This window comes from Dendrobates tinctorius, unplaced genomic scaffold, assembly GCF_039654945.1.
Source record: "Dendrobates tinctorius isolate UK_male_01 unplaced genomic scaffold, ASM3965494v1 ptg000143l, whole genome shotgun sequence".
Lineage (NCBI taxonomy): Eukaryota > Metazoa > Chordata > Amphibia > Anura > Dendrobatidae > Dendrobates > Dendrobates tinctorius.
In genome coordinates this window covers 17,374,218-17,389,489 of record NW_027361810.1, presented here as the reverse complement: position 1 = coordinate 17,389,489, position 15,272 = coordinate 17,374,218, and the positions used below count along the sequence as shown (strand labels likewise).

The 15,272-nt window shown below is 39.5% G+C and overlaps 1 protein-coding gene across 1 annotated transcript in view; it reads left to right on the top strand.

The window, feature by feature from the left end:
- Window positions 1-15,272, top strand: part of LRP1B (LDL receptor related protein 1B) — a 1,871,059-nt gene that overhangs the window by 1,742,717 nt on the left and 113,070 nt on the right. The window contains exons 72-74 of the mRNA XM_073545568.1: window positions 3,575-3,697; window positions 4,859-4,981; window positions 5,251-5,385. Coding sequence (XP_073401669.1) covers window positions 3,575-3,697; window positions 4,859-4,981; window positions 5,251-5,385 — 381 coding nt within the window. The remainder of the gene's footprint in view (window positions 1-3,574; window positions 3,698-4,858; window positions 4,982-5,250; window positions 5,386-15,272) is intronic.

The following is a 15,272-nucleotide window of genomic DNA, read 5'->3' as shown; positions in this document are numbered from 1 at the left end:
GGTACCAATTGAGCATCGTTGCAACGCCACAGCCTACCTGAGTATTGTTGCTGACCATGTCCATCCCTTTATGACCACAATGTACCCAACATCTGATGGCTACTTTCAGCAGGATAATGCGCCATGTCCTAAAGCTCGAATCATCTCAGATTGGTTTCTTGAACATGACAATGAGTTTACTGTACTCAAATGGCCTCCTCAGTCACCAGATCTCAATCCAATAGAGCATCTTTGGGATGTGGTGGAACGGGAGATTCGCATCAGGGATGTGCAGCCGACAAATCTGCGCCAACTGTGTGATGCCATCATGTCAATATGGTCCAAAATCTCTGAAGAATGCTTCCAGCACCTTGTTGAATCTCTGCCACGAAGAATTGAGGCAGTTCTGAAGGCAAAAGGGGGTCCAACCCCTTACTAGCATGGTGTACCTAATAAAGTGGCCAGTGAGTGTATGTCTATATATATATATATATATATATATATATATATATATATTTATAAAGAGTGATAAATAGATAGATATTGCAACAAGTAAAAAAGAAGGTGGCACTCATCAATCATTTGAAATCCAAGTTTTATTCAAAACTCACATTAAAACTAGTAACAGGGAGAATAGTGGTACATAGAACAGACAACGTCTGTTTTGCACCTGTCTGCACTTCAATGGGTCCTGGGATCTGTTACCAGTTTAAAGTGAATAATTAATTAATTTCCTAAAACTTTGGATTTGATGGGCTGGTGAGTGCCACCTTCTTTTCACTTCTTGCAATGGATGGGCTGATTTGTGGTGAGCACCCAGATCCTGATTGTGTGACTGCTATACATGGAAACTCACTTGTTCTTAGTGTCCAATCTTCCTGCTGCCAATATATACATGTATACATATACGTAACAGACAGAGACCATGAAAGTATGGCCACTTCTCTCTAACAATGGAAATATTGACACTGTAAGTTAATTTTAGATAGACTGTGACTATCGGGGTGCACATAATGTTCTACTTTTGCCAAGAGGTGAAGCAGTAAACCTTTGTAATGGGGTGGAATAATGCTATTTCCTTACTCTACCCCTTAGTCCTTATGTATAATAATTTGGTCGTACTGTTACATGTTGCCATGTATTATCACCCAAATCAATGGTATTGCCACACTTTTATATGTGTTTTCTGTAAATATGTTGTGCTCCGATGTATAATGTTATATCTTAGATAGGGAAAGTGTAGTGCACCCTTTGCACACTAGAGGGGGGAACTGTAGTACATAGGGTTCTTAGTAAGATAGGGTTAAGTGTAGGAGGGGCTGCCGGGAGCTAAGGCTAGGTTAGAAAGAAGTTAGTTTAGACGGGACCAGGGTGCCCGAAGTGTCCACCTGGTGTATAGGCCCAGGACGGCTCAGCAGCCACGTAATGTTAATAGGCGAAAGTCCCAGTAATCCACAGCTATTGAACGTTGGTACAGTGAGCCAGAACAGCAGCTAATATGTGGCGACTCATTGCTTGGGCGGCGGCTCTTAGGGCTGGAGTCGGATGGGCTGAGGAACAGAAGGATGCTGTAGCTTCACTGGGAGTAGTACAGATGGGTTGGATGATTTTCCAGAGGCACTTAAACCAGGTGGCTGATGATTTCAAGTCTGGGGCGAAACAGGCAGAAGGAATTGTCCAGGAAGAAGCTGGAAGGCAGTCTAAGACTGTCCGGTCCGGGTACGTGCCGTGTGGAAGTATCAGCAAAGTAGGGAAAGCTGAGGAAGCATGTCAAGACAGAAGTGTTAGAAATTATGTGCCAACTGTGGATATATTGTGTGAAGTTGTCAGTAAAGAAACCGTTCAAGTTACCATGGACTGTGTGTCAGTTATTTGGAGTCGCCTCGAAGAGGGGCTATCGCCACTTGGGAAAGTGCCCAGAGGGACCTGAACCTGGAGACACAGGTACGCTGAATAGTGGACTTTACTTTTCTGTGAGGGAAGGACTGGACGCCGATGCTTTAGCGTCCCTGGCCACGACTAAAGTCCTGGCCGACCCTTACACCTTTACAAAACTAAAAAGAGCCGTGAAAACTCTGAATTGAGGGAAGCGTCATGTAAGAACCGATCTGATCCTGAGAGCGATCTTCTAGGTGTTTTCATAGCTTGAAGAGGGAGATGTGAGGCAGGCGGAGGAGAGCGAGGGGTTGAAGTACAGAACTCACTGGAATCAAGTAAAATATATTATAGTTTGCACTTTATTAACAAATCCCAAATATCAATCCCATATGAACAGAAAAATGTTCTAGACAACAATGACAACTGTAAAAATCACTTTGTTTCTGCACGCAGAAACCATTATTACCAACCGGGTACATTTTACAACAAGTGAAAATGGCTTCAAATACCCAGAAATACAATAGTTGCTTAGATATCCATGTCCCTTGGGATTAAAGTCAATAAATGAAGCAGTTTTATCAAAGTTGTCTAAAAGAAAAATAGTTTTTGTTGCCCATGGCAAACTTATGTTAGCAGAACGGTTTGAAAAAATAAAATTTGAGTTCGAAATGGTTGCTAAGGACAACAAAAACAGGTTGTCTTTCTGGCACTTTTGATCAATGAAGGCCTTGATATTCCATATCTGTGTTTCTCAACTCTAGAACCTCAAGAACCCCTAATAGGTCTTGTTTTCTGGAGTTCCGTAGTATTGCAGAGATTATTTTCAGTGCCTTAGATTGCCACAAGTGTTCTCCTTAACTAATTCATGGGTATTGGGTGAGGGCAGATGTGAGTATAAGATGTTAATAATAATAATAATAATAATAATAATAAGTTAAACCCTTCACTTCTGTTTGTCATGCTCGGATGTCTGGAAATACTTCAGGGCATAATAAATGTCACTTACCAGCAATTCGATGAGAATCAAATACCCTGGCCAAATTCGAGCAAGTCTGAATTATTTATTCATATTTATGGCATACTTCTTTTCTAATCCTAGAGAACCCCTTTTAGAGCTCTTGTTCTAGGTACTGACACTGGTCTGGACATTCTTTAATCTAGTTGATGTGAGCAATTCACTGACATCATACAAATGACGGAGAAGTGTAACGTAACTGTCCTCCAAGGAGGTTATCGAACATTGTTGTTGTCAACTTAGGGTCGTTTTACTTCCACCCTAGACCAGCCCCCTTTTGTGTGCTCGGGACACCATAAATTTGTTAGAACTGTTTTTGAAAAATAGAGACAGTCCATGATTCCCAGATTCAGGACAGTTGTCAGTTTAATAGATTTCTGAGAAGCTTTTGGGTCTGGCCAAGATTTGCATCCATAGTACAGGTACATAAATGCATTCGTAATACCTATGTCTGATCCTGGCCTTTTAGTTGCACAGATGGGACAGCCATTTATGCCAAGTGTCCCAAAATAGCAACCGCATCTACAAGCAACCTAATTATGTCCATGTATCATAAAGCTAATTATGATGATTTGTAACAATAGACCTTCTACATATGATTTATACATTTCTTCTCTAGTAGAGCACGATCATTGGATTGTGCAACCATGTCTCATTATGCCATATGTATGCTGGAATTCATCAATGCCATCTCTTTTTCAGGGGAAAATATATGCAGAGCAGATGAGTTCCTGTGCAATAACACCCTGTGTAAGCTGCGTATATGGCTGTGTGATGGGGAAGATGACTGCGGAGATAACTCCGATGAGGTGCCCGAAATGTGTGGTAAGTTATTTACTTTCGTAAGCCAGCAGGAAACCGGCGATAATTTCTGGCAGACTGTGAACTGCGGTTGTGTGATTGCATCTTAATACACGTTCAGTCAATGCTGATGAAGTAAGACTCTGTAGATACTAACCATATTGGCAAAGTCAAGGCCAACCGGCAGTTACCTATTTTTTATACATCTCTGGGAGGAATAGAGTTTAAAGAAAAGATGGCCGAGATTCCCCACTTTTATTCTAATCGTATTTTCCCCAAATCACAAGTTATCCTTAATGATATGACAGGGGGTAACTTGCTGATCGCTGGGGTTCTCACTGATGGGACCCACATCTCACCCAACAATGAAACTTTAGAACCTGAGAACTGAGACTTGTCTCAAATGGAGCGGTGGTGCAGAATTAGCGCACTACTCGTTTTTTTCCGGTTGTCTTGTTGACAATGGTTGGACCAGAGTATGAGCATGTTCCTCTCCATACCATTCAAGATGACGCTCTATAGAATCCCACTCTTGGGTTTCTGTAGCCCCGTTCTCTGGAACATAGGGGATTCTAGTGGTCAGACCCCCAGCAATCAGCAAGTAATAATCTCCTATCCGATGAATAGGGAATAATCAGTGATTTTCAGAATTCTAGTTTAACTTTGTTAAAACAAATTAGTGACCTCTATTAATTTTAGAAATTAACGCCATAAAAAATGAAGATTTAAAAACACATTAGTGGAATTTGGAATTTTAATCATTTCCTTATACTACACAATTCGTAAAAATTCATGTAAATGAATCGCTACTTTATTTACCCCCCAAAATACTAGCTAAAAAAAAGAAATGCAAAAAACAAGACGAAAAATAGCTACAGTACAAAGCCTCAAAAAATAAGAAAGTTATGGCTCATGAAATGCAAGGAGGCAAAAATGAAAAAAACTGTCTTGGACATCATGACTCAAGGCAATCCAATCGACAGTGTGGCCACCGCTTCATACCCATGGGGCATTTATTTCCCTGTCTTTGGTATCGGTGTGGGACCTCTCAGCTATCAACAAGGTATTGACTATTAAATAGGAATATCTCCTTATTGGCCTAATTCTCTGATATTAGGTTGTCCAATATTTTGAAGCTGAAAGTTTTTTATAACATTGTTTTTTGTGACATTTTTTGTTTTTAAGCCAAATTTCCATGCCCATCGACGAGGCCGTTTCGGTGCCATAATAACCGCGTGTGCCTGAGGACGGAGCAGCTTTGTAACGAACTGGATGAGTGCGGAGATAACTCCGATGAGGCTCACTGTGGTACGTGGAGTTTACTCTATGCGGCTCAGGGACTAAATTAATGTAATTTGAGAGGAACCTTCAGTAAAAAAAAAAAAAAACATAATTGACCTTAATTGAAGTCTTAATTGAAAGTTTACGTGCGCTATAAATTAGGTGCTGAAACAATTATATTGGAGACGCATGAGGAACCTCTCTGCTTCTTGGTCAGTGGCTCTAGGTGCCGGCTGCATTTTAATGAGGGTCGGACGCTAATGGTGATTTATTTTGTTTATGTAAAATGTTGGTAGGAACAAGACAGAAAGTGAAACCGTGCAAGAAAGATGAATTTACCTGCAATAACAAAAAGTGCATAGCGTCCGACCTGCAGTGTGACCAGTACGATGACTGCGGGGACGGCAGTGATGAGAGAGGATGCAAAACAGGTGCGCTTCATGTCATTTCGGAAAAGCCGTGTTGGGTCAGAAATGTCTCCAATTTGTTCTCTTCTCTTTCTTTCTTGACCAAAAATAGGAATGGTTGTGAGCATAAAGTAGAATAATGGCAAGTCGTTCCCTTTTGAGTTAATTAATTAATTTTGTGAAAAATTAGTAATAATTAATGTATTATTTAATAACGTCACGTAACCTTAAAGGGAATGTATCATCAGAAAATGTATGATCAGTCATTGTACAGAAGGAGGAGGAGGTGAGCTGTGACATCATCTATTGCGAATGGCGGATCATATGTTACATACTGTATATACAAGTGTTATCCGTCATTGTACAGGAGAAGGAGGTGAGCTGTGATATCACCTATTGTGAATGGTGGATCACGTGTTATCTACTGTATATAGAGGTGTTATCAGACAATATAAGAATGAGGAGGTGAGTTTTAACATCATCCATTGTGAATGGTGGATCATGTGTTATCTACTGTATATACAAGTGTTATCAGTTATTATAGAGGAGGAGGAGGTGAGCTGTGACATTACCTATAGTGAATGGTGGATCCTGTGTTATCTACTGTATATAGAGGTGTTATCAGTCATTGTACAGGAGGAGGAGGTGAGCTGCGACATAACCTATTGTGAATGGTGGATCCTGTGTTATCCCCCGTTTATAGAGGTGTTACTTGCTATTGTACAGTAATACTGTATGTAATGATAATGAGACTGCTGAAAAGTCATTTATACATAACAGAAAGTGTGAGTCTAGTATTAGGCTTAGTATCCAGTCTGAAACCTGAAAGATTTATGTATTAATATAATATACAGTGAAGGAGATAATTATTTGATCCCTTCCTGATTTTGTAAGTTTTCCCACTGACAAAGACATGAACAGTCTATAATTTTAAGGGCAGGTTAATTTTAACATTGAGAGATAGAATATCAAAAATAAAATCTAGAAAATCACCTTGTATAAATTATATAAATTTATTTGCATTTTGCAATGAGAAATAAGTATTTGATCCCCACCAACCATCAAGAGTTCTGGCTCCTACAGACCAGTTAGACGCTCCTAATCAACTCGCTACCTGCATTAAAGACAGCTGTCTTACATAGTCACCTTTCTAAGAGACTCCGGTCCACAGACTCAATTAATCAGTCAGACTCTAACCTCTACAACATGGGGAAGACCAAAGAGCTTTCTAAGGATGTCAGGGCCAAGATCATAAACCTGTACAAAGCTGGAATGGGCTACAAAACCATTAGTAAGACTCTGGGTGAGAAGGAGAAAACTGTTGGTGCAATAGTAAGAAAATGGAAGAAATACAAAATGATTGTCAATCAACATCAATCTGGGGCACCATGCAAAATCTCACCTCGTGGGGTTTCCTTGATCATGAGGAAGGTGAGAGATCAGTCGAAAACTACACAGGGGGAATTTGTTAATGATCTCAAGGCAGCTGGAACCACAGTCACCAAGAACACCATGGTGTCATGATCTGCTTAATTCATGGGATTAGGTAGTTCAGAGGTTAATCTGGATGGCCTCACTCTGAGATTCTGGGAGGCTTTTTATAGCCTCATTGTGGACTCATTCCTCGTCGCTTATACTCAGATCCTTGGCCGAGTGTTTGTGACCCTGGTGTGCTTTATGACTGTGATACTTTATGCTTGTTTGGTTTTGACCTGGTTCTGTCCCTGTTATGAGTTCTGCCTGTTCCTTTTGTACTGCATTGCTATCTCTGTGTATGACTCATTGCTTACATTCTGACTATTCTCTGCTTGCTCCTCTGGTACCACGTTGCTCTCTCTGTGTATGACCCCCCGCTTGTCTGACCTGAGTTCCCCTAATCTTCACTCCAGGATTCCTGTAATAGAATCCTACAGTCATCTACTGCAGCAGGACGCTAAGCCACACCCCCTGTGGTCACATGATAGTAGGTCCTGGTACTCTATGCTACCTTTAGTATCGCAGGTCCTGTGCTCATAACTTTCCCTGCAGTTTCGGACCCCAGGCCCTCCCGTAGTCTGGGTGAGTGACCATGCTCAGCCGCGGCAGTCTGCCGGCGCTGACAGGATCCTGATATTTTGGTAACACATTACACTGTAAAGGTTTACAATCCTGCAGTGCCTGTAAGGTCCCCCTGCTTAAGAAGGCACATGTACTGGCCCGTCTGAAGCTTACCAATGAACACCTGGATGATTCTGTGAGTGATTGGGAGAAGGTGCTGTGGTCAGATGAGACAAAAATTGAGGTCCGTGGCATTAACTCAATTTGCTGTGTTTGGAGGAAGAGAAATGCTGCCTATGACCCAAAGAACACCATCCCCACTGTCAAGCAATGGAGGTGGAAACATTATATTTTGGGGGTGTTTCTCTGCTAAGGGACAGGACTACTTCACTGCATCATTGGGAAAATGGATGGGGCCATGTACCATAAAATCCAGAATGACAACCTCCTTCCTTCTGCCAGAACACTAAAAAAGGGTCATGGCTGGAACTTCCAGCAAGACAATGACCCAAAACATACAGTCAAGGCAACAAAGGAGTGGCTCAAAAAGAAGCACATTAAGGTCATGGAGTGGCCTAGCCAGTGTCCAGACATTAATCCCATAGAAAACTTATGGAGAGAGTTGAAGCTCCGAGTTGCCAAGTGACAGCCTCAAAATCTTAATGATTTAAAGACGATCTGCAAAGACGAGTGGAGCAAAATTCCTCCTGACATGTGCGCAAACCTCATCATCAACTACAAAAAGCGTCTGGCTGCTGTGCTTGCCAACAAGGGTTTTACCAGCAAGTATTAAGTCTTGTTTGCCAGAGGGATCAAATACTTATTTCTCACTGCAAAATGCAAATACATTTATATAATTTATACAATGTGATTTTTCTGGATTTTATTTTTGATATTCTATCTCTTAATGTTAAAATTATCCTACTTTTAAAATAATAGACTGTTCATGTCTTTGTCAGTGGGCAAACGTACAAAATCAGCACGGGATCAAATAATTTTTTTCCTTCACTGTAGACAGTGATATGGAAATGGTAAGATTACTTTCTTAAGTATAAATAGTGATAAATATAGACAATGTCTGTGTGTTGAAGAATAATGGAGGCTTAGGTGACCTACAGTTTGATAAAATTTTACTAAGCCCCACCCACCACCCCACTCTTACTCTTTCAGAAGTATCCTTGTTTTGTTTTTTAAATAATATAAACTAACTATTTAGAATTCATGCCAAGAAGGCGCAAAGTTAGTGAGACGTGGAATAAGGCAATTAATGACTGAAATCAAAGAGGGCGTCCATTCCATGCCCAGCCAATCTCCGCTTAATTGAAACATATTGCTTTTCAGTTCCCGGTCAGACATTATACTTGTGCTGATCAGTATATGCCTGAAATAAAAGATTTGAATACATAGAAAAGGCAGAATGTGAAAAGACATGTATGCCGTTCCGATGCCATTCTCACCTGTGATTGTCACCCAGGACTTACATTTATAAATGTCGTCTTGTGAAATAGAAATTCTTTAAAAATACTTATTTTGCTATTTTAAGTATATTATTATATTGGTCCAGCTTCTAGAAAACAGTTCTAAAGATTAGACAGTCTACACTCGCACATCTGTATCAATTTTTACATCTATGACAAGCTTTTTTTCCTTATGTGTCACCTGTGTGGCCAGTATATTTTGTGGATTGAATGGTCCGCCCAAAATAACGAAGAGAAGACATGTGTGATTTTTTATTTGAAACTTGGCTATTAGTGATGAATGAGCGTGCTCCGATAACGTGTTATCTGAGCCTGCTCCTGTGCTCTCCGATTGACTTCCGCGTGCACAAATACTACGTTCCAGTCCCCACAGCTGCACGTCTCACGGCTGTTCGACAGGCGCAACACAAGCAGGGATTGTCTAACAAACAGGCGATCCCTCCATATGTTGCTGCAGTTGAACAGCTGTGAGACGTAAAGCCTCGGCAGCTGGAACATAGTATTCGAACACGCTGAAGCGTGCTCGGATAACACCACTATTGGCTGTGCAATTCTGTTGGTCTGTAAAAAAAATCAGACAGCACTCTGATACTATTCCATGTGCTGTCTGTTTTCCACACGGTAGGAAAACCTTGAGAGACCGTCATCAGTTTGTTTTTTTTTTAAATCCGAAAAAAGTGATGAAACTCTGAACAAACTATCACGCCACTCTGATCAAAATCGCTGATAAAACCCGGCCGCTTTGTTCTTTTGCGTAGGAGACAAATCACTGATGTGTGAACGAGCCCTAAAATTGTAATGGCCGAGACTGATCTGCGAAACGAATGAGAATATGAGTTCCTCTAAGTCTCCTCAAAAACATTTCTAGAATTTGACCTTTTCTTACTTTTGACTCTGCAAAAACTCTTACTCTTTCTCTTAGGCTACTTTCACAAATCAGATTTTTTCCGACAGGCAGGATCCAGCTATTTTTAGAAAAACCGGATCCGGCATAAATTTTGGAGAACTGAAGAAACGGATACGTTTTTCCGCCGGATCTGTCTAGCAGGTTTATATCTGTTTCCTGGGGGCTGGACAATTGGATCTGAGCAAGCACAGACTTAAAAAAACAGATCCGGTGGCCGGATCCATCTTTTTCCGGATCCGGCGTATTCCGGCGCCCGTAGGCTTCCATTATAGCAAAAAACTGAAAGCGCCAGATCGGCGCTGTCTGGTTTTTCGCCGCAGACAAAAAAGTTACTAGAGACGTTTTTTCCAGATACCGGAATTAAACATTTAGCCGGATCCGGCAAAAACCGGAAGAAATGGAAGGCCATGCTGCACGATCCGGCGCTAATACAATTCAATGAGAGAAAACTGGATCCAGCGGCAGCTTTCGCCGGATCCAGTTTTTTTAACAAATAGCCGGATCCTGCTTGTCGGAAAAACCTGATGTGTGAAAGTAGCCTTATTCATTCTTGTCTGGACTATTGTAGCTCTCAACTAATCGGTCTCCCTCTTACTAAACTCTCCCCTCTCCAATTCGTCCTGAATTCTGCAGCCAGGATCATATTCCTCACCAACCATTACACCGATGCCTCTACCTTGTGCCAGTCATTACACTGGCTACCCATCCACTCCAGAATCCAGGATAAACTTATTACCCTCACCCACAAAGCACTCCATGGCTCAGCACCACCCTACATCTCCTCTCAGTCTACCACCCTTTCCTGCCCTCCACTCTGCTAATGACCTCCTCAATAATCAGAACCTCCCACTCCCGCCTCTAAGACTTCTCACATGCTGCACAGTTTTTTTGGAATGTACTACCCAGGTTATTTTGATTAATCTCCAATTCCCACAATTTTAAGTGTGCCCTAATAATGCATTTCTTCAGACTGGCCTATCGCCTCAACATATTTATCTAACTATGTTGCCCATTCATAATTTTTTTCAGAACTAGAATCCTTGTATCTTTTTCTCACATGCTTTATGCATTTAATAGCCCTCTGTGTCTGTACTTTTACACATACTGCTTGGTTAATGGTTCATGCAGCATGACATGAATACCCTATTTATTACATTGATGGCTGGACCGTACATTGAAAGCAATTGTTACCTTCCACCTTTTGTGTCTCCCCTATTTCTTCAGGGGGATCAAACTTTGAGCAGAGTTGGATCAGAGTGTTATCTTAGCGTGATCTGATACTGTCACATGAAGGGAAGTTGAGGAAAAAACCTCCAACTTCTCTATTCTGTCAGTGAGCGGAAATCAAACTACACTCAGATGTCATCCAAGAGCAGTCCAATGTTTTCCACTGACTTGCATGGCCAAGGGTGATCTGAATATCGCCTTAAACTTGAGTATGCAGCAATTTTTTTTCTTGGACAGTCTGTGACATGTGCACGGCCCCATAGAATAACGTAGGTCAGAGTCTGATCCGATGTTTTGTTGGATTTCGCTCACAGAGAAAATGTTTGTCTGCACCTGCCTTTAAATAAGGCAGGGAAGGGGTATAAAAAATGTCCTTGGCCCTCTCCAGTCCCCTCCCACCACACACAGATCCTCAGAAAGACTACTCTTTTTTCTTTCTATCTTCTTCTTCCATCATTCGTTATGCTCCACACCACCATAAAGGTCAAGGAAAGCTAACTATATGGTTTCTTTTACCCCGTTCATGACCAATTTGACAAATAAAATTTTTCAAATTTTTCAAATTTGACAAATCTAATTTTCCCCCCGAATTTAGCGAATCTGCCCATATTGAATATTTAGGGATTTGATGAAACACTAATTGGCATCATAATACAGTCATACTGAGACCTAAAGGGATGAATGCTTTTTGAGGGCACTAGTGGATATATAGCCCGTACCTGCAGGGGAGGAATACTTCTGATTCATTAGTTATGCCCTTCTATAGTCATCTACATGGTAAAACAGTTCCATAGATGCAGCTTGCAGACTCTTGTCATGTTTTATTCATAAATTACTGACACGCGGCTTTGTACTGGGAATAGGATCCTGCTCCAGTGGAGCTTACATTCTAATTCTGCCTTCTCCAGGCAGATGCACTAACACAGCAAAATCATAGCAGACCGGAAATTTGTCAGCGGAGGTTTACACAATGGAATGAGTGCGATGTTACCAGGCAATGAGGAAGATTAACTTCAAAACCGGAGCAAAATCCAGAACGTCAACAAGTGACTTACCTGAGATTCTAACGAGTGATACATTTACAGTTATGCTCAAAAGTTTACATACCCCAGCAGAATTGTTACTTTCTTGGCCTTTTTTCAGAGAATATGAATGATAGCACCAAAACTTTTTCACCACTCATGGTTGGATGAAGCCACTTATTGTCAAACTACTATAATACTGCTCCTATGTACAAGAATATAACTACTATAATACTGCTCCTATGTACAAGAATATAACTACTATAATACTGCTCCTATGTACAAGAATATAACTACTATAATACTGCCCCCTATGTACAAGAATATAACTACTATAATACTGCTCCTATGTACAAGAATATAACTACTATAATACTGCCCCTATGTACAAGAATATAACTACTATAATACTGCCCCCTATGTACAAGAATATAACTACTATAATACTGCTCCTATGTACAAGAATATAACTACTATAATACTGCTCCTATGTAGAGGAATGTAACTACTATAATACTGCCCCCTATGTACAAGAATATAACTACTATAATACTGCCCCCTATGTACAAGAATATAACTACTATAATACTGCCCCCTATGTACAAGAATATAACTACTATAATACTGCTCCTATGTACAAGAATATAACTACTATAATACTGCTCCTATGTACAAGAATATAACTACTATAATACTGCCCCTATGTACAAGAATATAACTACTATAATACTGCCTCTATGTACAAGAATATAACTACTATAATACTGCCCCCTATGTACAAGAATATAACTACAATAATACTGCCCCTATGTACAAGAATATAACTACTATAATACTGCCCCCTATGTACAAGAATATAACTACTATAATACTGCTCCTATGTACAAGAAAAAAACTACTATAATACTGCTCCTATGTACAAGAATATAACTACTATAATACTGCTCCTATGTACAAGAATATAACTACTATAATACTGCTCCTATGTACAAGAATATAACTACTATAATACTGCCCCTATGTACAAGAATATAACCACTATAATACTGCCCCTATGTACAAGAATATAACTACTATAATACTGCTCCTATGTACAAGAAAAAAACTACTATAATACTGCTCCTATGTAAAAGAATATAACTACTATAATACTGCCCCTATGTACAAGAATATAACTACTATAATACTGCTCCTATGTACAAGAATATAACTACTATAATACTGCTCCTATGTACAAGAATATAACTACTATAATACTGCCCCTATGTACAAGAATATAACCACTATAATACTGCCCCTATGTACAAGAATATAACTACTATAATACTGCTCCTATGTACAAGAAAAAAACTATTATAATACTGCTCCTATGTAAAAGAATATAACTACTATAATACTGCCCCTATGTACAAGAATATAACTACTATAATACTGCCCCTATGTACAAGAATATAACTACTATAATACTGCCCCCTATGAACAAGAATATAACTACTATAATACTGCCCCTATGTACAAGAATATAACTACTATAATACTGCTCCTATGTACAAGAATATAACTACTATAATACTGCCCCCTATGTACAAGAATATAACTAATGATAAATAAAAATGACAGACCACAAGGCTGAAACAGTATAACATCATATATTGCATGTGGGTGCAGATGAAACCAACACAATCAGCCCATGGAAAATCAGTGTAGGACACACTGTAATCAATAAGAAACAACAAGAGGAAATCAGTGCATAGATGTCCAAAGTATGATAAAATCACAAATCTTTATTAGATAACACAGGTAGAAAAGCACAAACAATGACAAATAAAGGGTGACACAAGCAGAAGCAGAGCAAAGGGGTATACAGTGTCAAAAACCTCACTCTGACCCTTATCATAAGTAAACACCTGGTGGTAAAGATTCAATTATACACACCCGATATATAACAGGCAGACCAGTGAAAAGCAATAAGGGGTAAAATCCCCAGCTGGACAGCCATATAATCAGGGGTGAAATTACAAAGACACAAAAGTAAGGTAAACATACCAGGAGGGGAAAGGGGAGAGACACTGGATCCCAAGCTCAGCTGACCCCGACGTACGTTTCGGAAATGATCTTCCTTCCTCAGGGGACATACAAGAATATAACTACTAAATTACTGCCCCCTATGTACAAGAATATAACTATATAATACTGCCCCTATATACAAGAATATAACTACTATAATACTGCCCCTATGTACAAGAATATAACTATTATAATACTGCCCCTATGTACAAGAATATAACTACTATACTGCTCCTATGTACAAGAATATAACTATATAATACTGCCCCTATATACAAGAATAGAACTACTATAATACTGCCCCTATGTACAAGAATATAACTACTATAATACTGCCCCTATGTACAAGAATATAACTACTATAATACTGCTCCCTATGTACAAGAATATAACCACTATAATACTGCCCCTATGTACAAGAATATAAGTGCTGCGGAATCTGTTGGTGCTATAGAAACAAAATGATTATTCTTGTGTGTAGAGGACAGTGTTACAGATTTTATACTCTTCATAGAAAGTTTTATTAAAGTTGAATTTTTATTTCAGAATGGTTCTATACAATCCTTCTGAGCGAAATAATAAGCAGTGATTTTTTTTTCCCCCACAGGTATTTATATATGCATAAATACCAACCATAAAAGGTCTTCTGAATTAAGATTGTGGTTGCCTTTTACAGCTTCCTAGGTGTAGCTCAAGTCATAAAAATCTAAATTTATGTTGACTCGAGTAGCTAAAATCCAGGTATAATGTAAATCTAAAGCGATACAAATTTCTAACTCCTGACTATCATTATTAAATACTACATATCTTATGTAGACAATGTTGCAGTGTTGTGTTCTAATTATGAAAAATGATCAAGCTTAATTTACTAACACTCTCTGGACAACCGTCTAAATTTTTTTACATTTTGGTTTATGATACATAAAATGTATAACAATATAATCCAAAATTAGTCTGACTTCCTCAGGGGGGGAGCATGCTTTTCTCAGGGGTGTAGCCAAAGGTTATGCAGAAGTAACAATTCTACTTCAGTTCTGATACAGGCGCATTTCACAAGACCTTTTTTTTGCCAAAGAAGTACCCCAGTATTCTAAATGGTTCACGATAGAGGTTGGAACCTGTTGTAGACTTGCTTGTATTGCATCTTAGGAACTTCAAGTAGCTCCTTTGACT